The sequence below is a fragment of the Lactuca sativa genome, chromosome 6 (assembly GCF_002870075.4).
Source record: "Lactuca sativa cultivar Salinas chromosome 6, Lsat_Salinas_v11, whole genome shotgun sequence".
Lineage (NCBI taxonomy): Eukaryota > Viridiplantae > Streptophyta > Magnoliopsida > Asterales > Asteraceae > Lactuca > Lactuca sativa.
The window spans coordinates 199,786,206-199,813,561 of record NC_056628.2 but is presented as its reverse complement, the minus strand read 5'-3'; the positions used below and the strand labels follow the sequence as shown (position 1 = coordinate 199,813,561).

The 27,356-nt window shown below is 37.4% G+C and overlaps 2 protein-coding genes across 4 annotated transcripts; one reads left to right on the top strand and one right to left on the bottom strand.

Annotated features, from left to right (window-relative positions):
* Nucleotides 1-19,419: 19,419 nt before the first annotated feature.
* On the top strand, nt 19,420-19,882 carry LOC111914083 (TPD1 protein homolog 1). Its single transcript, XM_023909821.2, has 2 exons — nt 19,420-19,477; nt 19,569-19,882. The coding sequence occupies exons 1-2, from the start codon at nt 19,420-19,422 to the stop codon at nt 19,880-19,882; spliced, it is 372 nt and encodes a 123-aa protein (XP_023765589.1).
* Nucleotides 19,883-24,238: 4,356 nt separating this feature from the next.
* Nucleotides 24,239-27,312, bottom strand: LOC111914113 (cysteine--tRNA ligase, chloroplastic/mitochondrial). 3 transcript variants are annotated; one of them, XM_023909851.3, is made up of 9 exons: nt 26,888-27,311; nt 26,327-26,390; nt 26,076-26,237; nt 25,813-25,983; nt 25,441-25,722; nt 25,224-25,349; nt 24,955-25,158; nt 24,755-24,856; nt 24,239-24,660 (listed from the first exon to the last, which is right to left on the bottom strand). In XM_023909851.3, exons 1-9 carry the CDS (start codon nt 27,256-27,258, stop codon nt 24,424-24,426), a joined length of 1,719 nt encoding a protein of 572 aa, XP_023765619.1. In that variant the 5' UTR covers nt 27,259-27,311; the 3' UTR covers nt 24,239-24,423. The 3 variants fall into 3 exon arrangements, with proteins under 3 accessions (XP_023765619.1, XP_023765621.1, XP_023765620.1); XM_023909853.3 differs by having other exon boundaries at nt 26,327-26,394; nt 26,888-27,306; XM_023909852.3 differs by having other exon boundaries at nt 24,559-24,660; nt 24,960-25,158; nt 26,888-27,312.
* Between the last annotated feature and the right edge of the window lie 44 nt (nt 27,313-27,356).

Here is a 27,356-nt window from a genome sequence, read left to right as displayed (position 1 = left end):
GACTTAACTCTTGGGTAAAGGCTTTTGTATAGCAACTAGAAAGGCTTTCTGCATCAATGATTCATATAGAACTCAGATCTGGAGTTTCAACTCCAGATCTAACTCATGCTTCAAGATCTCATCAATATTTCTCTAACCAAACCCTAAAACTCCATGAAAGATGAAATAGAAAGGAGAAGGACAAGGATAACGATTCCTTACCTCCAAAATGGACCTCCTAATGAAGTATAATCCGGATTTCTTCTAGTCTCCTTGATCTAGGCTTCTTGATCTTCAAGATTTCCTTCACCAAAACTAGATCTTGCTCCAAAAAGGATTATGGCGGCTAGGGTTTGGTATTCTAGGTGAGAGAGACTGTAAAGGAACCCTAAGGAAGATAATGAGACGTTTAAATAGTGCACAAATTCCCGAATTTAGGGTTTTTCTCTTCAGACCAAACTCACCGAGCCCCTGAGGCCGACTCACCCAGTTGGTCACATACCCGATCCCTCGGTTCTCGCTCCGACTCGTCGAGTTCCTCCTTGGACTTGACGAGTTGACCCATTTAACTTTGGGTTTTCTTTCCTTTCTTGATCTTTCTGATTCTGGGTGTTATAACTCTCCCCCACTTAAACTAAACTTCGTCCTCGAAGTTTCCCTACTGCCAACCGCCCTGTAATCTGTCTCAATATTTTGTTTACTATTCCAACCCTAACTGCCTACCTTCGCTGGCCTCTCGCCCGGTCATCCTGATGACCCTTAATCCTTTCGAATAGTACTCTCGGGTCCACCCCCCCTTTTTCCTTAAGCGTTCTCTGGCCTCCCCAAGTCAACATTCCAACTACCTCCCCTATCATTGTGAAGGTGTTGGGTTTTGAGCATTCTAACACTCCTAAGTGTACATGAAACCCTAAATACCTTGGATCTATGTCTTCTCTATTATACATACAAATATGAACATCCAAGGTATTATCCTAATCTAGCATACAAAAACAATGAATATAACAAGATAGAATATATACCTCTTTGATGTAGAATGTCTTCATGAAGCTTGAGTGCCTAGTGCATCAAGTGTGATACCTCAAATGGTTCACACAACACCAAATACACTTGGAATGACTTGAGAGAAATCCATAACTCATGACATCGTCTAGCCCTTCTTTTACACACACTAGTGGCCGATTTTGGTGAATAATATGATGCTTATATAGTGTGTTACAATTAGGGTTACACCATGTAAACCCTAACTGTCATGACCTTTCACTTCCATGACCCATGGGTTATGTAACCTCCATGGAGCATCCATGGAGCATCCTATGGATTTAACCCAACTTGATTATCCATGGAGCTTTGGCCCACTATATAAGTTATGGATGATTTGCACAATAAACTGATATATTTAATTAGTCTTCTTTAAATCACATAATTAATTCTAAATTAATTCTTGATCAATACTAATTAAATATTATTATTCTTATTATTAATATACTAGAACTTATAATATATTAATAACCTTAAGTGTCTTATTTCTCTCATTTAGTCTATCCAAGTGCATGATGCCATGCAACCCAAATGGACCATGCCGGGTCGGGTCAAGTCTTACCAATTATAGTTATGGACTTAGACATTAATCCAACAGTCTCCCACTTGGATAAGTCTAAAACTATTATTACGTATGACTTCTAGAACCGACTGGCAATCGTAGCTCTCAAAATCTTCTGTCGAACTCTGACCTTGTAGATAAACTCTGACCTTTGTCAATGACTTGTCCATTAGATAAGGGATCATATATTCCTCCATTCTAGATATCATATGGACTGAGACATGGATTATAATCATTCTCTCTGTCCATTTGTTGTTTCCCGATTTCCGATTTATGACGACTGACTAATTGAATAAATCAAATCAGTCCTGGCCCGGCCGAGCACTTCCATTTTTCATCATCGAATCATCGAGGGGCCCACAGATATCGCTTTTATCCTGAAGGTAAAAGGAATGGATAAACATCGACTCATATGGCTTGTTCTACTACTTGTTGAATCATACACAAAGGCACGTTTTATAACATCGAGTTACCAATGCGTTTTCGTGAAATCAATGTACAACCAACTCATATATAGTAAAAACTCATATCTCTAGGTTTGAAGAATATAAGATATTATCGTCTCATGATCACTCGTGATAAAATCCATGAAGTGATTCCAATGAGCGCGGGTTGAATCCAATACTCAGAACTTATGAGCACTCATGAGTGTTGTAGCCCTTTGTCCAACATCTTAGACCTCTACAAGCCAACTCATGACAGTCTTAATTCATATCTACTTCCAACATATGACCGACTGTGGATGGTTTGAATAACTTAGTCAATCAGGAAGAACGACCTAGTTATTCTGGAAGTCAAAACATGCAAAGTGAAACACAATAATAATCGAATCCAATATGGTCTCAGAACTTATGAATATAAATAAAACACCTTTTATTTATCACCATATGATTACACATTATTCATTGTATACTGTTTCAGCTATCAACTTTATTCTTGAATTTAAAACAATAGTTTTCACATGCTCCAAGCATGTACTCTATGTTTTCTAAACACTAGTCATGCCATACACCAAGTATACATACTATGTTTGTCTATGATCTTTATTTTGTGAATTAGATCAATTGAACACAACTCCAATGATCCTCTTTTCACAATCCCAAATCCTTACTGCAAATGCAAGAATTCCAAATTCATGCCATTTACTGAAATCTGTTAGATTCTAAACTTATATGCACTGATCCTCTTGTAATGATTATGCACAAAGTCAGAAAGACTTGACAACAACCATTACAGAGCATTCCAAAGGAGATCAACTCCTTGGAAATATCCTCCTTACATTAAGTTTCTTAATCTTACACAGATTGAATATTTTCTAACTTTGAAAAATTTCTATATTCCATTTTGACTATCACTTCTGAACAAGAGTTGCCTCCTTACAGATTATGTCAATATGGTCCTTCCAGAATTATCACTATACTTCCAACTGTCCTTGAGCAACCAATCTTTGTTAAACCTTAGATTGTCCTTGACAATTGTTTAATCATTTTAGTCATATCCAATTCTAGACCTTTTCCCTTCTTAATGCCCCAGGCATTTGGAAAATTTTAGAAAGGATGAATATAGCAGATGTAATCGATCCTATATCCGAAGCATATGGGACACGATTCATGATGTCTCACATAAAGACTAAACCATTCATTTGCTATAACATTTCCATTTCTATTTGCCAAGTTCTCTTAATTTAGATTATGAAAACGGATGTCGTAATCATAATCGAATTTTAGAACGCAAATAATGGACCCATATACAAAATTTCCTTATGTTGAGCCATTCCAACATGAAATTCATATATATATATATATATATATATATATATATATATATATATATATATATATATATATATATATATCCTTGACTAAATACGATTAAAACCTCAATCTAAGCTTTTAGATTTGAGATGAAGTATAATTTCCTCTCCCTTAGTTATAGCAAAACAACTCTTTCCTAATTGAAACTTTTTTGTTTTCTATAATTAACATTGCTAACTTGAAATACTTATCATAATTATCATGCTCCCACTAACATGATTATTATTAGCATAACACTTATGCTCCCACTAGTTTTGACATGTACTCAGAAATCAGCTGGACTTCTAGAAATCAAGACTTTATTGACTTTCTTACCAAAGTTCAGATTCCTGATACTAGATTGCTTTGATAAACCCTTATCAATATCATACACCTTATCTTAGATAGCTCACAGGTGTGTCTAAACAATTTTAAGAACTATGAAAAGGGATGTTGTAATCTTAGCCTCGATTGTTTAGACCTTTGCCACTTCTCACAATTCCATGTTAGTGTGCCGGTAAACCACACACGCTCCACTAACGACTTTGAGAATGCAAATATCACAATTGCTATCTAGCTAAAATCTACTTAGTGAAAGTGTTTCCTCACCATCATTTTCATGAATCGGAGAGAAACCTTATGACACTTAGATTTAATGGTGTATGTGTTCTTATCCATGTAAATTGTCAAAACCATAGTCACAAGACAAGGATAATGAAAAATCCAAACTCATATGGACTGAACTCAATCTTAATTTCTTGCCACCTGGCAGCTCAAGGGCCTACCATTGCTTCCAAGATGTTGTGCAACCAATTGAGAACTCTAAGAACTCATATGCAAAGCTAAATTTAATTGGAATGGGCACAGAATATGTCAACACGATAGGTTATGAACCTCAAGTCGTGTGCTAGTGAAGAACTTCAGGTTTTATTCTTGATTAGTTCTTGAGACTTTCAAGACCTTTAAGACTCCCACTGTCCTCTTGACATATAAGACTTTCTTTTCGGATATTCAAGAGATAGTGTGGATTCTAATCAAGACAAACACTTCACACAATTGGCCTTAGTTGGTCTTTATTTTATCCAAAACATCACAACTTACCAATTTCAAATGTACAAGAGTAGAAAACTTTTACTCTTACATTTGACAAGTGTTTTAAACCTTCTTTAAGACATGTCACTCAAGTTACAATCTTGGAGTATGACTCTAAGACTTATATTGGAACGAAGTATGACTCATCTCCTTGATTTAACCATTTCAACAATTCAAGTTCCTCTTCTTAGTCATAAGAATGCACTAAGATTTTCTTAGAGAACTAATTTTGATATGGTTTCTTAATCATTAAGATGATCACAAAAACTGATACTAAAGTGCTCTCCCATCTTTTCAGATTTAAGAAACTTTTATCCTTCTGCCTAAGTTGATTCTTCTTATTCGCTCTGTCATACATTGGAACCTTTTCCAATGTCTCAGAATTACACTTAAGCTTGTAAGTATAACCATATTTACTGAGCTATAGTAAATTATGACGAATAGTCTTATCTATCTTTTGTGGTGGACTTGACCAGTGCACAAGAATGTGTACTCGATCCCTTAGTCCTTCACTTGACTCACACATCCATGTGAACAAGTAATTAGTCTTAATTTTCCAGTACTTGAAAGTTCTCATTCATCATGCTATACAACTTGCATGATTCCAAGTTCCGGTCCAATTGAAACTTGGGTGATGAGAATCTTTCCTTATTTGGTACATTTAGACATTACCACAAATGAAAGAATCAATTTCATATTTCCACTCTTGCTATTAATGGAATCTTATAAGCAACACAGTTTTTTCACAAATGCCATTGTAAGGATATTTTAAAATAAATAAAATCAAAAATTTCCTTTTATTTTAAAAACTTTGCTGAAAAACTATCCTTACAGTGCACATCAAAACTTGTTGTTATCTATTCCTAAGCAATATCTCATAACTCCTAAGAAGTAGCTCAAGAATCCGATCTTGTAACTACGCGATAGAAATTCATCTACGCGATCAGATTCAGCATATTCTTTCTTTAAGTTTCTTTACTTTTCTTTGATTCTTAAAACATCAACATGTGACCCAGTCACATCATGTATCAAGAATCTCATAATAGAAATTTAGCAGAGTTAGATAGTGGATTTTACCTGAAGTAGAGTCAAACATCCTTAGGTAAAATTAGGCAGCTTCGCAACTAATGCTCCTTCCTTTGGCAATGGACCCTTGATAATGAGACTATCTCAGACTTAGCCTCTCTCTTTACCATTTAGTCAACCGAGTTGACTATGGCCAATCCCTTTCCATTGGGAAGAGAGAGCTTTACTGGATATCCAATGTCATTATTTCCAATGTCCATAACGGTTTAGGAAGTTGATCTTAGCAAATAGATAAGATCATTAAGGGTCTTGTCATAGTCTGGTTCATAGGAGTCCCAAATGAGCTCATTATATGACTTAGAAAGTGATTGAACCACCAACTTTCTCAAGACTTTGACACCCAACTCTCCCGGCTTGTCAATATGTGACTACATCTCTAAGACGTGATCACACCTAGACCTTGCCTTGCCAATAGGGCTTGAGTGACCTTGAACTTGTGGGTTAGGGAGAATAATTGGAGGAGGTGAAAGAAGTATGATTTCCATGGGACATCATCTTCATTTAGGAAAGCTTGTCTCAAGAGATATGGGAAGATCATAGATGTCTAAACCAGACATCTTTTGGGAGATATTCAAGATAGTTGATTTAAAGTCCTTAATATAACACCCAATATGAAATATTAAGGCTAGGACCCAACACAATACTTATATAACTTGGAAGAGGGATGTCGTAATCCAAGCTATAAAATATTTGAAGGTAGGTGAATGATGATTCACCAATTTCCACCAAGATAAACGAAATGTATTATTAGGTTTTAATTGGTTTTGAAACTCCTAGATCTTTGAGATTCATTGAACTGTTCAATGGCATGTTTCAATCTCGAGTGTGCCCTTCAGGTTTTTGTGACTGGGATGTCGAGGATCACAAAACAAGGTGTGAAGTAACCATGCAAATTACTTGGTACCCTTAAGTGTTTACCCCTTAATCGATGTGCCGGTTAACCACACACGCTCCATCGATACTATGATAAACATTAAGTTACCCTTTGCCTACCTTGTTAAATACGAGTTAGTGTGCCGGTTAACCACACACGCTCCACTAACCGACTTAAACAAAGTGCAAAGTGTAATTTCATGGATTAGCACCTTATTCACATTTTCCTAAGTAACTAAGATTGGGTATTTTATAAAAGGTTTAGTTACTAAGTATTTTTTCCATTAATACTTTTAATGAAGGGAGAATTATAGTCCTTGTCCTACTCATTCGGCTAACGACCCTCCACCAGTCAAGGAAGCGGTGGGTGAGAGTGGACACCCATTAAACTGCCATTTTATAGGCAGTAGCCTTATACCCCCTTATAGACCGGCTTCGTGAATGAGGCCTACTAACTGTAAGACTGACTTTACTCTTATACATATATATAAATATTATTAACTTATAATATTATAAAGTATAAGGGTTGAATTTTAACTTTTAAAATTCTAAGGGCTAACTTGGAATTAAAGTATTCATAAGAGAAAACTTTTCAAATTCCAAAACTTGAGGGCAAGTTTTGAAACTATTCAAAACTAATTAATTCCATAACTTATGTGTTTAAAGTAGTTTTAATTAAAAACTCTTCAAGTTCCATAACTTGACGACAAGTTATGGAAGACTTTAAACTAATAAAAGAATTAACTTTTCTTTATTTTATAACTTATGGAATTAATTAAAGTTACTTATTTTATTACTTAATGAAGTGACTCTTGAACTTCCACAACTGAGGACAAGTTATGGAGTCATAAAACCATTCAATGAGACAAGACTCTTCATTTTGTAACCTTTCCCAACTTTTATGAGTTTTATGAAACTTAAATGTGAATTTTCATATAACTTGAGGACAAGTTACAGAAACACATTTTAGAATCAACTCTTAGATTAAAATGGATTGAAAACACATAATCAATTAACTTTTCTATTAATCTAAGCAACTCATAAGAACAAGATAATTCAAATCAAACTTTTTCATGTAATTAGCCTAATCACTTAACTAATACAAAACATGAATCTATTGACAATTATCTTTGTAATTGGATTAGCATGAACATTACCACATCAAAAACAAGTTTATAAGTCCAAAAACATCTTAGGGTAATGTTCCTAGTCCAATTCCAGCCAAAAAAAAAGTCGAATTTATGTTGTCTGGGGGTTCAACTCGTTGAGTGCATGAACCAACTCGGCGAGTTGGATCGTTTTGATCACGTTTTAGGCATGGACTCGCCGAGTCTCCTGATGGACTCGCCGAGTCTGATGATCAAACAGTAACAACTTCGATTTTTATAAGCAAATTTGCAAGTATAACAAGAAAACAAGCCTAGGCTCTGATACCACTGTTGGGTTTTGAGCATTCTAACACTCCTAAGTGTACATGCAACCCTAAATACCTTGGATCTATGTTTTCTCTATTATACATACAAATATGAACATCCAAGGTATTATCCTAATCTAGCATACAAAAACAATGAATATAACAAGATAGAATACATACCTCTTTGATGTAGAATGTCTTCATGAAGCTTGAGTGCCTAGTGCCTCAAGTGTGATACCTCAAATGGTTCACACAACACCAAATACACTTGGAATGACTTGAGAGAAATCCATAACTCATGACATCGGCTAGCCCTTCTTTTACACACACTAGTGACCGATTTTGGTGAATAATATGATGCTTATATAGTGTGTTACAATTAGGGTTACACCATGTAAACCCTAATTGTCATGACCTTTCACTTCCATGACCCATGGGTTATGTAACCTCCATCGAGCATCCTATGGGTTTAACCCAACTTGATTATCCATGGAGCTTTGGCCCACTATATAAGTTATGGATGATTTGCACAATCAACCCATATATTTAATTAGTCTTCTTTTGATCACATAATTAATTCTAAATTAATTCTTGATCAATACTAATTAAATATTATTATTCTTATTATTAATATACTAGAACTTATAATATATTAATAACCATAAGTGTCTTATTTCTCTCATTTAGTCTATCCAAGTGCATGATGCCATGCAACCCAAATGGACCATGTCGGGTCGGGTCAAGTCTTACCAATTATAGTTATGGACTTAGACATTAATCCAACAGAAGGGTCGTACCCTTCACGATGTCCATCACTCCAGCCATTCCCCAGTGCTGGTCACTATTGTCGGTACATACTGAATGCTTCTTACTGCTATAACTTGGTGCTGAGCACCCGTCACAGCGAACGGATCGGATAATCCTTCGAGTAAAAGGTTCATCCCTGCAACGGTTAAGACTCATACGAGAGTTGCGCAACAAGGTCGAACCCTCCCCTCTGAGATTATCCAACCCAGCTGTGAGAGGCATAGCACCCTCGATCAACTTGCTGCCTCTACCATACTTCCCTCATCATTACTACCACTGACTGAAAATTATGTTGCTCCTCATCCCCTACCAGATGCACTGACCACCCTGGTCCAACTAATCTTCCTGCACTTGCAACCCAACACAAAATTAATACTGACCATCACACTGCAACTATCCGAAACACTGAACTGCCTGAAACACTGAGCTGCCTGAAACACTGAACTGCCTGAAACTCTGAACTGCCTGAAACACTGAACTGCCTGAAACACTGAACTGACTGAAACACTGAACTGCCTGAAACACTGAACGGCCTGAAACACTGAACTGCATGAAACACTGAACTGTCTGAAACACTGAACTACCTGAAACATTAAACTGCCTGAAACACTGACTGCATGAAACACTAAGCTGATATATGGCTGCTTCCCAAAATATCTCAAGACCTTCCTAGTCTCCTATCATCTGTCGGTTATCTGCAACACCGAGTTCCAACTCAATTGTGGAGTCCAAGGACTCCTCACTCGGTCGCTCCCACGACTTTTGAACGAAATCTTTCTCTGGAACTAATTTCAACTAGTTATCTTGACACTATGGCTCTAACAACCTCCTAATCCACCGATCAGGTCCAAACGTCGCATCCTGATATCATCAATTCCAAGACTGAAAATGATGGCTCCCAGACTAACGGTAGCCCTTAACATTCACGAACCCAAGCGGTCCACTGCTTCCCTGATATCATAACTGCGATGACGATCCAAATGTCGAATCTCCGGCTTAACCATAACTGAACCATTTGGGAAATCCGAAATCTAACCCGTGGATTCCCATATCCTCACTTCTGCACTCGAACTGGTGGGTACTACTGCTTCCCTCGCGTCCAAACAATGCGCTCATGCTGCCTACCACATGATAAATGCTACAGCTAAACTCGCAGACTTACACTCTGATACTATCTGGTTGCTAGTGAATGCTACGGCTACCCCCGCATACTTACAACACTCTACTACTAGCTGACTGCTAGTGAATGCTACGGCTACCCCCCGCAGACTTACAACACTCTACTATTATCTGACTGCTAGTGAATGCTACGGCTACCCCCGCAGACTTACAACACTCTACTAATATCTGACTGCTAGTGAATTCTACGGCTACCCACGCAGACTTACAACACTCTACTACTATCTGACTGCTAGTGAATGCTACGGCTACCCCCTCAGACTTACAACACTCTACTACTATCTGACTGCTAGTGAATGCTACGACTACCCCCGCAGACTTACAACACTCTATTACTATCTGACTGCTAGTGAATGCTACGGATACCCCCGCAGACTTACAACACTCTACTACTATCTGACTGCTAGTGAATGCTACGGCTACCCCCGCAGACTTACAACACTACTAATATCTGACTGCTGCTGGGAAATGTTGTGGCCTTCCTACCGCTCTACCGTGCTCTACATCTTGCCTCTGCCACTGACTACTAACACGGAAGTATCTCTCGCTAACCGTTCTCAAAATCTTCATTCCGACTCACTAGAATCCTACAGGTGGCCCTCCAACCTGAATTCCCAACCAGCTACTAACCATATCGATTACATGAACTAACTGTTGGGAAGTTCCTCAAACTCCCAACCCTGAACTCCTCAATTCATCAATCGCTGTGCTACTATCTTTTCTTCTCGGAGGTCATGTACTCATTCTGGATCTGCGTACTCTTATCCTTGTATACTCGGAGGGTTCTCCCCCACTTGGATCTGTCTAACTCCTTACTGCTCACTGGTCGAAAGGATTCCCTAACCTTCTTTCCATTAAAAGGGCGATCTGCTGTCCGCCAACGTTTACCTCTTTCGGCGCTCCAACTAAATTTTACCAGATCCGAACCATTCTTGCTAACTAACTGAGCACCCTTTAATCCTTAATTGTATTTGCTTTAGTGACTGCATGGAGAATTTGCGCTTAGGGTGAACATCTCTAACCCACTTCCTTACCAACCGCTGACTACTCCACTAGAAGCTCTAGATTGTCACTACTGAGAATATAATTGATCAATACCCGACTAACACCTTCCGCGACTAGTGAGGCACTACTGAATCTTGCACATACATACTACAGTTACTGCATCGGACGTAACCTGATCTAGAGAGGACGACCTCCAATTTATCATTCTAATTCCAAGGTATGCAGATGGCATAAAACTCCGTCTCACGCAGGTAATATAATACCCCAACAAATATGCTTATTGATCTCAAATCCGACCCCTTGGGCCTCTTGCCCGAACCTGTGGCTACCTGTGTCTCATCCGTTTTCCTCTTCCTTTCTGACTCCCTGCCCGTCTCTCGCTCATGCGTTACCTCATCGACCCCATCCGTCGTCTGAACAACTGATGCCTGATCCTGGAGCTTCATGATCAACCTATCAGTAATCCTCACGACCATGTCGGGCAGCTCCTCGCGAATGGCTCGGGAAACCTCCTTCGCTATCCAATCATACAGAGGTCTCTCCTAGAGACAGGGTACCCCACTCACTCCCGTCCCCTGATAGCAAGTGCTAAAAAAATGGGATCTCCCTCCCTGGTGGATCCCTGAACTCCATAAGAATTGGGCTCTAGACGAGCCCCAAACTTTCCTGAAACTATCCCGACCCTAAAGGCCTCAAGACGACTGTCCATAAGCTCCACAATGGCCTCTCTAACCGAACCGAAAATCACTGGAGTCTGATCAATAATGTTGCGCATAATCTCTGCGGAAATGAAATCTTTCATCTGATCGTCAAGCTTCCCGGCTCCAGAGCCAGAGCCAGATCCCTCCCCGGCACTTGGACTGCCAAGTGGTATCTCGCGCAATGTCACCATGCTGAAAATATAACACTTCCTAATCAATATACACACCGCTGCTGAGGGATCTCTCACACACTCTACAAGTTCCCTGGTCTTGTCTCGGCCCCTCTTGATTCGAGTACTGATCCTCTGCTTTCGGTAGTACGGGCCCATACTACCTTCCACATCTATCCGTACTTTCCTTAAGAGTTACCTCAACTCCACCAAGTCACTCTCCTGCTACTGATCTCTACTACTACCTTCCTAGGCTTGCCCTAGGGAACCTCTGACTCCACCCAAACCAGTCCTCAGCTGATGAAGGCCTCCTTGTAATGCCAATTAGCCACCACCTGAATACCATCACATGCAATGAGGCTCGGATAATCCTTCGAGTAAAAGACTCGTCCCTACAACGGTTAGACTCAAATGAGAGCTGCGCAATAGGGTCAAATCCGACACTCTGAGATTATTCAACCCTGACCACATGTGACGTGACGTATTCACCTAATGGCTAACTCCCATCACTCAGAGTCCCACAAAGCACAAAGCAAGCAGCATTCGGATAAAGGAAACATACTCATGCAAAACTATTCTCATAACAAGAAACTGTACTAGCATACAATGCTAAGCTCATATTATCAGGCATAACCTACACAGGCTATCCTACTACTGTCTACTCAATACTAGCATGCAATTCTTATCAAGCTGAAACACATAAATCAAGCACATAAGGCATCCTCCTAGATCCTTAGTCCTATACTAGCATGTTGTTCTACTGAAACTGAAACTGAACTGATCTGAAACTGAAACTAAAACTGATAACATAAACTTGTATGGGTAATTTGGGAGTACTTACTTGAGCTCGGCTGATTGCATGCACCACACCCTTTTTCTCTTTTCAAAGTTCTTTTCTTTCTAAGAAGATTCTTTTCGCTTTTTTTCTAAAACTCTTTTCTTTTCTCAAAAATTATTTTCGAAAATGTTTTTCTTTTGAAAACCTTTTTACCGTTTCCTTTGTTTGAGTTCAGACACACCCGAAGTGTATCTGAATCCCTCAAACCAAGGCTCTGATACCAACTTGTAACGACCCAATTTTCACAACTAAAAATTTCTTTTTAAAAACATTACTAAAACCATATTTATAAAAACCGTATCATAAGTCATAACAGACTTCATCGTATTAATTCAAACATAAACTTATTAACAGAGTAAAACATCCCAGGCTAACTGAATATGGTGTGTGCACTGCAGCCTCTCTAAGCTCCTCTTATGAAAATTGAGTACCTGAAACCAAAAACTGAAACCGTAAGCACGAAGCTTAGTGAGCTCCCCCAACCTACCATATACCATACAAACATATAAAGCACATACCGGGCCTTGCCCACTGCATCGGACCGAAGTCTGGACTAACTGCATCGGGCCAAAGCTCGGACTAACTGGGACCTTGTCCCCTGCATCGGACCGAAGTCTGGAAACTACATCGGGCCGAAGCCCGGACTAACTAGGGCCTTGCCCCCTGCATCGGACCGAAGTCGGGAAACTGCATCGGGCCGAAGCCCGGACTAACTGGGACCTTGTCCCCTGCATCGGACCGATGTCTGTAAACTGCATCGGGCCGAAGCCCGGACTAACTAGGACCTTGTCCCCTGCATCGGACCGAAGTCCGGAACTAACTGAACATAGCATAGCATAAACACATATACTGCATACTGCATCGGACAGAAGTCTAGAACACATAACACATAAACATGCTTGAATCACAGAGACACCAAGCATACTGAGCTACTGCATCGGACCGAAGTCCGGAACTACTGCTAACTAAACGGGCCGACATTGTGGCCATAGACCCGTTCCTACTGGAAAGAAACTCACCTGCATTGTTGGAGTTCTTGTTGATACCCATTGAACTGCTATCTGACAACTCCCGAACTGCTGCTCCAATGACTCCTCGATCTACTAAAACCAAATATAACGCTTAGTCCCAAACTGCCCTTCAACAGTCAACTAAGTCAACTCTGGTCAAAGTCAAAGTCCTGGTCAAAGTCAACCCTCCAGACTGACTCTACTCGCCGAGTCAGCCCGTTGACTCATCGAGTCCTTATATTCTGAAACTCTCATAATGCGACTCAACTCGCCGAGTCACCCCAAGACTCGTCAAGTTCAACGATCTCTGAGTCCCATTCTGACCAACTCACCGAGTCACCTCCTGACTCACTGATTCGAGGCTTAACCAGAAAAGGTTTGAGGTTTTGCGACCAGACTCGCCGAGTCCAAAGCAACCTTCAACAGACTTGCCGAGTTGTTCTTCCAACTCGTCGAGTTCCTGCCTATCTTCATCTAACTCGCCGAGTTCACCCATATGACTCGTCGAGTTCCTACACGACTCTAAGTCTAATATCTAGCCCGACTTGCCGAGTCATCTCCCAAACTCGCCGAGTCCTTTCGTGTATTCTCATAATCTCGTGTCACAGAGCTACTCCTTTGCTCCAAACAATAGATATGGGTTCCTAGAGTCCATTAGCAACATAAAGTTGCTACCTTTACGTGCTTCTTGTCTCATAATACCAAAACCAAGCTAGAAAGGGACTTAACTCTTGGGGAAAGGCTTTTGCATAGCAACTAGAAAGGATTTCTGCATCAATGATTCATATAGAACTTAGATCTGGAGTTTCAACTCCAGATCTAACTCATGCTTCAAGATCTCATCAATATTTCTCTAACCAAACTCTAAAACTCCATGAAAGTTGAAATAGAAAGGAGAAGGCCAAGGATAACGATTCCTTACCTCCAAAATGACCTCCCACTGAAGTATAATCCGGATTTCTTCTAGTCTCCTTGATCTAGGCTTCTTGATCTTCAAGATTTCCTTCACCAAAACTAGATCTTGCTCCAAAAAGGATTATGGCGGCTAGGGTTTGGTATTCTAGGTGAGAGAGACTATAAAGGAACCCTAAGGAAGAGAATGAGACATTTAAATAGTGCACAAAGTCCCGGATTTAGGGTTTTTCTCTTCAGACCAAACTCGCCGAGTCCCTAAGGCCGACTCGCCGAGTTGGTCACATACCCGATCCCCTGGTTCCCGCTCCGACTCGTCGAGTTCCTCCTTGGACTCGACGAGTTGACCCATTTGACTTAGGGTTTTCTTTCCTTTCTTGATCTTTCTGATTTTGGATGTTACAAAGGGAGCATTATCCCGAGTTGTTCAAGGTGGCAGACTTCGAGGATGAAGTATGATGCAAGTGGGGGAGAATTGTAATGCTCAATCCAAGAATTATTCATTTTTGGTCCCTCATATACTAAGTTATTGCTTTTTGGCCTTGTTTTGCAAGTTGTGGGAGAGGAGGGACCATTCTTGCCAAGATTAGATTTTTGGAGGCGGAGCTCGAACGTGGGGCGTTCCCTTGGGGAACGCAGGGCGTTTACGTGTGGAGCTCAAACCTTAATTTTTAAGGTTTAAGACATATTTAAACATAGGGATAAGCAAAAGGACCGAACCAGCTGGAACCGGACCGGACCCGGGAACCGGCTTCGGCCAAAATCAAGAACCAAACCGGCCCGGCGGTTCTACGGGTTCCCGGTTCCTACCGGTTCTTGTCGTGTCTTCAAATGTTGGAACCGGTCCTCGAAAAATAGCATCATACGGTTCCGGTTTTTGCCGGTTCTACCAGTTCCGGTTATATCGGTTCTAGTTCCTACCAGTTCCCGGTTCCAAAAATCCACAAAAATAACGTCCCGGTCCCAGCCCGACCGGTTCCATCGGGTTCCGGTTTCGGTGCCGGTTCCGGTTCCGATACCAGTTCCGGCCAGTTCCCCGGTCCATATGCTCATCCCTATTTAAACACCTTAACTCTCAGGTGTGGGTCTTATTTCCTAGTCTCCATAGCCTCAAACCCTAATCCTGAAACACTATAGCCTGCTTGAGTGTTGTGAACTCATTGTGGGTGTTTTGGTGTGTGTTTGAAGCTCATTCAAGGAAGAGAAGCTTAGTGCAAGGTGGTGGTTCAAGTTGGAGCTTTTAGATCTTGGTTATCTGCTCCATTTCTAGCATATTTGAGGTATAAAGCTCTAACCTTGCTCATTAGAAGCTTAGATCTAAGTTCTTGTGGATTTTAGTCCATTTTTTGGCCCCATGGTTGAGATCTTGTAGTTATGATCACTCCAGAAGCTTTGAGTTGCTTCTCTTGGCATTTATAGTGCTTTAGATTCATAAAGTTTGCATCTTTAGAGTTGTAGAAGCCCCATGCATGAGATTAAGCCTTTTTTTATGGAACTTGAATGCTATATAGTGTTTTAGATTCATAAAGTTTGCATCTTTAGAGTTGTAGAAGCCCCATGCATGATATTAAGCCCTTTTTATGGAACTTGAATGCTATATCTTGAAGTTGGGACCATTTGGGGCATGCAAAGCCACCAAGTCAGTGACTTTATGGTTCTAGATGTTCTAAAGGACTTGGATCTATGTTTTGGTCATGTGGCTTTAAGCATTAAGTGCTAAATGACCACTTTTAGGAATCAGTTTGCGAACAACCATCGTTCTGGCTAAGGCTCACGATCTGTGGACTGGTGACGGACGCCCAGTGTTCCACATGGGAACGCCCAACGTTCGATCCATCAGTGGGCCTTCCTTGGGCTATTTTCTTGGACCTTGTTGCTTTGGGATTTAGTGGACCATCAGAAATCAGATTTTGGGCTATGTGTATGTTTGGGCTTTTGGGTAAAGTCCATTAGAAGAGTTTAGGCCCAATTTGGAAAATTAGGCCATAAGTGGGCTACTATTGGGCTTTGGAAGTCTATCAAATGATGGACATTTTATGTTTTTGTTTTGGACCTTAGTCATGAACCAAATTAGATCAGGGGTAAAATGGCCATTTTACCCTAAGATGGATTATTGGATTTTGATTGGATGTTATTTTACACTAATAGCCCGGGAGTCGTTAGGGTAGCAGCTAGAGACTTTCTTCTGTGAGATTCAGCTTTTCGAGGTGAGTTTCCTCATTGGGTTTAGCGGGTCGAAGGCACCAATGTTGGACCATGTTTATGTTATGTTAGTATGTTAGTTGTCTTCGTGACTCTTGCTTGTGTATGTGATTATATGCTTTCTGGGCTAAGGCCCAATGTCGGGCGAGGCCAGATGACTATTGTATGCTATGTATCTATGTGATTATTGCATGTATATGTGTTTATTTGATATGTGTTATACGTATGCTGGGTGGGGCCCGATCTATTATCGAGCGGGAACCGATGATAGGGCGGGGCCCACTATATGTTTATTTTATGTTTGGTATGTGGTAGTTTGGGGTAACTCACTAAGCTTTGTGCTTACGGTTTTTAGTTTATGTTTCAGGTACTTCCAGTTCTAATGGGAAGAGCTTGAGTTGACTGCATCGCACACACCAGTGGAGTTCCGCATTTGACATTCACTCTAATTTTGGTAACACTTGATACATTGGTTTTGTTGTGTTGAATGATTGATATTTGAAAATACTATTTTATCTATTATAAGAAAATGAAATTTTGTGACCATATTTTTGGGATGTTACACAAATCCCGAATTTGAGCATTTTGAGTTGTTCAAGTAACCCAATTCTTTTCCTAACTGCAACCTAATTTGCAATCCCAACCTCGACGCCTTGTCGATGAGTCTACTGATTTTTCCAATGAAAGACCTTTTTAACCACTTCATGAACCAAAGTCGAACCCAAAGTAAAAAATAAAGAAAAAGTCAAGGCTAGACCGATAAAGAAGAGAAGGCATTGGCACAAGCATGGCTAGATATATCGTAGGGCCCGATGAGGTGGGATGACCAAAGTAGGATTTATGTCTTAAATCTAGGGTTAAATTATCTTTTAAGTTAATTGGTTAGTTGTGTTTTAAGTCTATTATTAAATCATGTTTAAATCAATTTGTAACTTTTTTATTAATATGAAATGTTTGTGTTTTATAAAATAAAATTTATTTAAGTTTAAAAAAAATCAAAAATGCATCTAGTGTGCTACCACTCTACAAAATTACTAGCAATAACATATTATCAAGGTCTCAGCACAAAAGATAATATGATAGCATGTTAAACTAAGATGGTGGTGTGCTTAGAATGCTATTACTCCTCTAGCGTAATTACATAAATATAACTTATGCAATGCAATAATGGCATAAATCAAATTAATGAATTAGTCATATCATTTTTGTTAACGGCACTTCGTAATTTATTTATTTACTAGTTGTGACCCATGTATTATATGAGTTAATTTAAAAAAAAAAAAAAAAAAAAAAAAAAAAAAAAAAAAGTTAGATATAAAAGTATAAATATTTGAGAACTTAAAATTTATAAGAAAATAAGAAAAATAATGAATTATTAAAATTGAAATTTTTTTTTATATTTTAAATGTAAAAAATAATTTGAATAAATTAACATAATAAATTAATGAGTTTTAATTTGGTAATTTTAAAATTAGAAGGTAAGTTCATTAATAAAATTGATATTCATTTATTACTGCATTTATTGTAATTATTACATTAAAAGATTATGTGAAATTTAATAAAATAAGAAAACTCATAAAATGACATGTGGAAAAAAAATTAATTCAAAATAACCAAAAAATAAGATTTGGCAAATTGAATGAGAGTGTACATTTGACAAAAAAAATTCATTTATTAGAGAAGATTTAAGTCTATTATTAAATCATGTTTTAAGTCAATTTGTAACTTTTTTATTAATATGAAATGTTTGTGTTTTATAAAATAAAATTTATATAAGTTTAAAAAAAATCAAAAATGCATCTAGTGTGCTACCACTCTACAAAATTGCTAACAATAACATATTATCAAGGTCTCAGCACAAAAGATAATATGATAGCATGTTAAACTAAGATGGTGGTGTGCTTAGGATGCTATTACTCCTCTAGCATAATTATATAAATATAACTTATGCAATGCAATAACGGCAGAAATCAAATTAATGAATTAGTCATATCATAATTTTTTTAACGGCACTTCGTAATTTAATTATTTATTAGGTGTGAAACTCATGTATTACATTGGTTAATTTAAAAAAAAAGTTAGATATAAAAGTATAAATATTTGAGAACTTAAAATTTATAAGAAAATAAGAAAAATAATGAATTATTAAAATTGAAATATTTTTTTTATATTTTAAATGTAAAAAAATAATTTGAATAAATTAACAAAACAAATTAATGAGTTTTAATTTGGTAATTTTAAAATTAGAAGGTAAGTTAATTAATAAAATTAATATCTATTTATTACTACATTTATTGTATTTATTACATTAAAAGATTATGTGGAATTTAATAAAATAAGAAAACTAATAAAATGACATGCAGAAAAAAAAAATTCAAAATAATCAAAAAAATGACATTTGGCAAATTGAATGAGAGTGTGACATATGACAAAAAAACTTTCATTTATTAGAAAAGATTTAATTAATTTAATTTATATTTATTATTTATTTATTTATTCTTTGACATTCTAAACACGCCCAACAGAATCCATAACTAATCACTCAAATTAAGTATCAATGGATTTCAAGAATATCCATGCCATATTATTAACATTGATTACAAGAATATTCGAGACAACTCTCTACATGGAATATGGATTTTGAAAATTGGCATTGCATTTCTAAAATAATACAAGATCAATGCGTTTTAGGAGTATAAAATAGGGATAATAATCGGTAGTCAAGAACACTCGAGCTTTAATTTTCATTACAATAATGCCATCCACATTTGTGTCTCTCCTTACAATCATCCTCTTCACTCTTCTTGTCAATGGTTATTGTTCTTCATTTATATTATATCTCAAAATTAATCTCTTATTCATTTTGTATTCTGTATTGAACTGATATAATTTTCATTCTTGTAGGGTATGGTCAATGCGAATTAAAAGACATAACTGTTGGAACAGAAAGAACTAATAGAGAAGTAGGAGGCAAAGAAGAATGGAAAGTTAGTTTTATAAACACTTGCAAATGCCCTCAAAAAAGCCTTATTGTCTCATGCGATGGTTTTCAATCCACCGAGACAGTTGATCCAAATCTCTTTGCATCCGTAGGAAATAACAATTGCATTGTTAACGGAGGCCAACCAATAGGACCTTTTGCGACAGTCGGTTTTGTTTATGCTTGGGACCCTCCATTCATTTTTGTACCTCGTTCCTCTCAAGTTCAATGTGGTTGATATATATTTAATTCTCAATTAATGAATAAGAGTTTTTGCTTGCTTTCTATGAATGTTATAAAAGTATATTGATCAATCTTACAACATATATGATCAGTCTTGCAAGTAGAGATTGCAAAAATTGAAATGACCCGTCAGATCAATCTGAATCGAACAGAGAATTAAAATGAGATATTCACTCTGTTTAATTATAAACCTCAACGTATTAACCTGTTTAATTAAATATATTGGATTAATGTAGAATCTTTTACCTAAAACTAACTTGTCGTCAACCCATTTAAATATATATTTATTTTCGTTTTGTACTTTTGGCAATATTCTACTTTAACTATTATAATACCATAAAACTGTAATGTACATGTTGCGTTGGATGTTTAACTTGTACTAGTATCTCTTTTTGTGTTTAAATGAAGTGGCGGTGGTGTTGGTGGTTGTGCAGGGAGATGTGGTGGAAGAAAACACGGTGTCGATGCATATTTATATATGAATATTACCTCGTGCATTTAAACGACAAAGAATAAATATATGGCCCATTTATTTATGTGACTGTTAGGTACATAAGATTTGGTACAAAATTCTTTTAAACACATCTTTTTATGATGATGTATTCTACTACCCATTTATATACATTGATTATTCAGATTCTTCCCTATATATAGAGATTACTTACCATGATTATCTTGATATTGAATGTTCACACTTATATTGATGTATTCTACAACCCATTTATTTACATTGATTACTCGGATTCTTCCCTCCATTGAGAGATTACTTACCATGATTATCTTGAGATTGAAGTTTCACACTTATATTGATGTATTCTACAACCCATTTATTTACATTGATTACTCGAATTCTTCCCTCTATATAGAGAGATTACTTACCATGATTATCTGATAATGAAGGTTCACACTCATATTATTAATTCAATATAAATTTGTCTAATCCATATTCTAGTAAAAGACTCCTAATTTTACCACTTGTCACTTTCATATTCCATATTTCTTCAAAAAGTTAATTGACCATATTACACTTCTTTAGTTTAAATTTCGATTGACTAATAAATTTCCAGCATTTCCTATGATTAATGTTTGAATGAATCCCTACAAATAAGCAATTGAAACGATATCAAAATTATGTATTTAATTTGATTGCCCATGTATTCCTTAACAATGCGCTCATTGCCTATTATTAAAAACGATATCAATACAATCCCGTTAAATTAGTACGAATCCCATAAATTTCAATACGACTACTTCTCAAGTTTTGAATTTTGCTTCCTTTCATCTTTGTGTTCTCTCTCGCCAAACCCTAAACCGCTTCTGCTAGCATCCTAAGTTTTAAAACTGAAAGTTTCATTGGAGTTTGTTCTTTGTTGTTTGGAGAAATCGGTTGCTACCAGTAACGATATAAGTTTCATTTATTTAACCTACTTTGTGTATGTAATTGGGTTGTGCAAGGAAGATTTGATTTGAGGTCTCAATCTTTGATAACAACATCATCAACCATCAGTTTACTATTTTTATGAATTCGTTGAATTAGGTTTTTGATTTTGTGAATCCGATAATATAAATTATGTTGTGTTTATGTCATATGAAAAATTCCTCTTGGCCTACCCTTCAAGTTTTTGGAAAGATAAGTAGAACAAGCTCAAGTTTCATATGCATCTACTCCGTGGAAAACAATTTCTCTGTTTTTAGAGTTGGCCGACCGTTTCTTGCTTCATCATTTCCAATAAATACGTTGGTTTATGATCTCCGTTTGCAGCTTGTCTCTATAATAATGATAATAAACAGATAATCCATCTCACTTTGTTCATCATGTCACACCATCTTTTTACCGAGTTGTTCATCACCATCCTATCATCAGTGATAACTAACATGTAGACCCTCCTTACTAACCTAATGTTTCGATATATATATACATATATATATATATATATATATATATATATATATATATATATATATATATATATATGTGTGTGTGTGTGTGTGTGTGTGTGGAGGGGGGGTCTCCAACAATGAGGACACCCTTTTTTCTAACAGACAATAGTCGATTATTTTGTGATAGTTCAAAACCCTAGGGCTATGTATTCTTATTCCAAAAAGATATAGGATTAGAGGAATTTATCGTTGTTGGGGTAAAAGTATGTATTCTGCTATCCGATTTCTCCAAACGTTACACATTTTAATATGTTGGTTTCTTTAGTTCCTTTAATTGAATTGTTATTGAAAATGATGTTGGGAGTGATACTACTCTTATTGGAGTAGATAGGTATTCAACTTGATGAAGGCTCTCCTAATATCTGTGTGTATGAGTACATTACCTGAGATGAATATGAATTCTTCATTTCCTTTAACTAAATGATTATCGCTACTAGAAAATTGTGTAACACCCATAAAAATTCAAGCCAATTTAAAACTTTTTAAAACATTTAAAACCATTAAGTTATTACAATTTGTTTTCAAAATAGTTTAAACATCAGAGTATCCCCAGAATCAATCACGCTTCATCTTCCCGTGATCATCAGAAATACCTGAAACAATAATCGATAAATGTAAGCTCGAAGGCTTAGTGACTTAACCCCCAAAATACCAATGTCATATACATATAACCATATCATATAAACATATAAGCCAACAGCATGCATATAGAGCCTATAGTAAGACTGAATTACCCCTAACGGGCCTGCAATCTCACTGGCCCACTCTCAAAACCTTCAGCATGTCTGGTCCGCCCACCCGGGCCTTCAGCCTGTTTGGACTGTTCTTCGGGCCTTCGGCCTAAATGATATGCCCCTAGGGCCTGCAGTCTATCTGGTCCGCTCTGGGTCTGTTGGCCTTCAGCACAAAGCAGGACTGCCTCAACCCAACCAAACACAATATGTCGACATATAAACAATCATGATCATGTAGGCACATAATACAGGCAACAACAATCATACAACTCACTACTGCCTACTAATCCTCAAACCACATACAGTCCCGCTACTAGCTAACCCCCATAGAATGCGTAACCATAAGTAACTAGAGGTGAGATAGCCACCCGGACAGATAGTCCTACTCTAAAGCCACAACCAAACAAGGAACAAGCAAGAGAGTCTAGACCAAGAGTTCTCAGGCTATCCTACGTGACCACCAACAGTCCCTAAGGGACTCCATGGATTATAACCAGCAAGCACAAATAACATACAAATCTATATATCACTAACATAACAACCATCATATAACCAGGATACTGATCTAACTGATCTCTAACATAGCAACCATCCTATAACCAGGATACTGATCTAACTAATCACTAGCACAGCAACCATCCTATAACCAGGATACATATCATAAAGCATAACGTGCAATGAACCCGGATACAAATCCGAAAAGGGTCGGCATCGGTGCCTTCGACCCTGTTAGTATAGTGAGCACAACTCACCTGGTACTGTTGAAGTCCCGCAGATGAAACTCCAGCTGTTGGTTGACAGATTCCCAAACTGCCAACATCAAACAATACCCAATTAATAATTAGGTTCCTAGCCCAAGGTCCAACTCACATTCCAAAGGCCTAATATTCAAGTAATGGGTCAAAGCCCAACATATGGCCTAAATTGGGCCTAACCCATTACATGGGCCTTACCTTAAGGCTCAACCACCTATTCTGGTCCAAATATTTGGCATTCCAATGGTCCAATATCTCATAATCATAAAGGCCCAACTATGGCCCATCTATAGCCTAATTTTCCAAATTGGTCCCAAGTTCTTCACATGGGCCTTATCTTAAAGCCCATCTAAATATTTTAGTCCATTTACTTGTCCTTGGATAGCCCATCAGTAACCCAATCACCAAAACCCAAAAGAAAAGCCCAACTCAAGGCCCAAGTGAAATTAGGGTTTTCGTATGAAATGACGATTAGGGTTAAGTGTTTCTTACTTAACCCATCAACGACATGTACTATCATTTAAACCCAGAAAAACAATTGTTTTTTTTTTACAAAATCTCAATCCCAACACCACTCCGAAAGGAAGAATGAAGAGGAAAGTGTCCTATTTAAGATAGTTTCACAAAAACACAATCCCAAACCCAAATCTGCAAAACACAAAGCAAGAAACAAGAAATCTGTCAAAGTGAAACAAATAGGCAGTTTTTCATTTCCTGGAAACTTATTCCCAAATAAAAATACGATCTTGAGCATCAAAGCATCCTGATTTCCTTGGGTAATTCACCAAGAAATTTGTTTTGAAACAAAGATATCATCTCCAGATTTGGTGAGGTTGACTTAATGAATCTAACATTTGAGAAAGATGAGAAATATTTGTTTAATCTTCATTAAGCATGCCTTTGATATGAAATAGCCCAACATTATGTTAAGAATTCTCCAAATTTTCCATTTAGATTACTTTTACATATGTATATAAAAATAAAGTAATTAATTTCACTCCTTTCAGTCACCTTTAATATTTTGTACAATTACATGACCACATCTTGTGTTCCTTCTAAATAAATTAACCTCATCTCAAAAATCAGCTTTATGCGATAAGACGGAATCATGATTCCGGAACATACTGTTCTTGCATTGCAAGCGGAATCGCAGGTCTCCAGGTTGTGCCCTCGGGGCTATCCATGAGTGCGATTCCGATTGCAGCCAAATCTTTTCTGATTCCATCCGATCTTTCATACTCTTTGTTCTTTCTTGCTGCATTCCTTTCATGGATCTTTTCAACAACTTCTTCTTCTGTTATTTTTGCACGCTTCAGCGCCTTTTCCCTAAGCTCCTGTAAAACCTTCAAACCACCACAAATATGCATCAGATAAATCATGTTTATGAGCTATTAAATTAAAAATAAATAAATAATAATAATTGAATTAGGTAGGTACCTGATGGTAGGTGGGTGGCATGAGCCCTAGAATGTTGAGAACATTCCTGATACTCTTCTCTATAGCAGCAAGTGATTGTTTTCGTGTCCCTTGTTTCTTCCCCTTTGATGTGAAAGAAAGAAAGGGATTTTTTTACAATTAGGATTTTTCTTTCTGTTACTTCACTGTGCTTTGAAAATTTAATTGTAAAAGTGAAGTACCTTACGAGTATGTAAAAGATCATTTGCGGTTTTCAAAGGGTCAGACATTGCAGACAGGACAACAGGAGAGTGAAGATCCTCAGACATTGAAGTAACAAAAACATCATTAAAACTTTTTATGCATTCAACAATGTCTGCTCCTAATCTTATATTCTCTTCCTCAACCTCTTCTTTCCCTACAACCTCTTCACAATCTTTCAATGTCTGCAACATAATCTTCATTCAATTATATTTTACCCAAGGGCAAAACAGTCTTTAATATTAGATACCTGATATATGTAATAGGCACGATCAGAAGCACTTTCCAGCTGGACATCAGAGTAGTTGATAGGGGATCGATAGTGGGTCCCAATCAGAAAAAGTCTCAATGCCAATGGATGATACAGTTCTATAACCTGAATCATCATCATGTTCAAACTTCAAAGATTAAACACTTATTGTCCACATTAAGTAAAAAGGGTGAAAAGTGAAAAGAAATGATTTTACCTGGCGAATTGTGAAAAAGTTACCAAGAGATTTTGACATTTTCTGTGAATCAATGGTGACAAATCCATTGTGTATCCAGTAACTAATGTTGCTTTTGTGACATGCTGAACAGCTTTGAGCAATTTCATTTTCATGGTGAGGAAAAATAAGGTCCATTCCACCACCATGAATATCAAATGAGTAACCTAAATAAGTAGCACTCATTGCACTACACTCAATATGCCACCCAGGTCTTCCTGCTCCCCATGGACTCTCCCAAAATGGCTCACCCTCTTTTGCAGACTACAACCCCCCCAAAATATGTAAAATTACCTAACTACCCTTATTATTAGCTTTTAAGCAACTGATAACGATTTAGGAACAGGAACTTACTTTCCATAGAGCAAAATCAGCTGGATTTCTTTTCCTGGAGTCAACTGCCACACGTTCACCAGCTCTGTTATCTTCCAACTTCCTTCCAGAAAGTCTTCCATATTCAGGAAACTCATCAACTGAAAAGTATACATCACCTTCAACTCTGTAAGCACGTCCATTATCAAGAATCTGTGATAGGATTTACACATCAAAGTTCAAACAATCAGAAATGGAAACACTTTCATTTCATATGTAATGCTATAGTTTAAAAAGATACCTACCTGCTTTATCATATCAATGATTTGGGGCATGTGATCAGAAACACGGGGTTCAACAGTAGGAGGCAAGCAATGAAGATATTCCATGTCTCTATGAAATTCTTCACAAAATCGTCTGCTTAAACTAAGTGGATCTTCTCCCAATTCACCTGCTCGAGCAATTATCTACACAATTTGAAAATTGCACATACATTTGTAACAATTTAGCCCTATATGCATTCATTATGATATGATCGATAATTATGTTCACTCACCTTATCATCAACATCAGTAAAATTTCGAACATAGTTCACTTCATACCCCATGAATCGTAGGTATCTGCCTAAGTGTCAACAAAAACAAACAGGAACCCACATGATTGGTAATAGTCAAGATGAAGAAACAAACAGTAAACGCTTTAAGATACAGAGAATCTTGTGTAGACGCTATGAATATAAGAACATTCAATTATATGTTCAGAATTTAGGATATCAGATTAGTTCCTATTAGTAGATAGAAGCGAATTGCTTTTGAAGCCAAAATAAAAAAATCTATCGTTTAGGCTAAGTGCCCAAATACTGCATCAATAAATGACAAATCTACTTTTCAGACAAATTCAATTGAGATAGCCACATGTTCCATGGTGCATTTTCGAAGTTATCATCACGAGTTAAAGAATCTGCATCTGAGAATCCGAAATGGGAAATCAGTTGCTAATTCTACATTTATCTCAATAATGAGTTTGATTACGACGACTTTTGCATCCAAACAGAGATTGCAACAACGTACAATTCATCGAAACTCGACAACAGTTTGAATTGAGAAATAAAGAGGACCTGAATAGGATATCGAAGGAAACGTAAACCCTAGCATGACCAATGTGGCTAAGATCATAAGCAGTAACACCACAAACATACATTCCAACTTTACCATCCACCTTAGGTTTAAACAATTCCTTCTCTTTGGTCATCGTATTATACAACCACAATTGCTGCTCTTTCGATTTCTTTTCATCCTCACCATAGGCGTTGGTTTTCGTAGAGGTCGACTGCCCCAGCGATGTGGAAGAAGAACAAAGAAGCCTAACTATATTCCTACTGGTTTTCTGGAAATTCTTATTAGTTATACTGCCACTGGTGATGAAGATTTTTCGAGATTGAATTCGGAACAAGGGTTTGTAACACTTGAAGAACTGGAGAGCAGCCATTTTTGGGCTCTCTGAAATCCACCCTTCAACACAAGTGTGCTTCGGATAGAGGTTTCTTCAGTGGTAAACTTAATAGCAGACAAATGACGTTATGGGTT

Excerpts from the sequence above, each read along its gene's own strand:
- LOC111914083 (XM_023909821.2), top strand. The coding sequence starts at position 19,420 with ATGCCATCCACATTTGTGTCTCTCCTTACAATCATCCTCTTCACTCTT. Across the intron at positions 19,478-19,568 it reads CTTCACTCTTCTTGTCAATG|GGTATGGTCAATGCGAATTA; the intron begins GTTATTGTTCTT and ends TCATTCTTGTAG.
- LOC111914113 (XM_023909851.3), bottom strand. The coding sequence starts at position 27,258 with ATGGCTGCTCTCCAGTTCTTCAAGTGTTACAAACCCTTGTTCCGAATT. Across the intron at positions 26,238-26,326 it reads TTACTGATGTTGATGATAAG|ATAATTGCTCGAGCAGGTGA; the intron begins GTGAGTGAACAT and ends CAAATTGTGTAG. Across the intron at positions 24,661-24,754 it reads TGCCACCCACCTACCATCAG|GTTTTACAGGAGCTTAGGGA; the intron begins GTACCTACCTAA and ends GGTGGTTTGAAG.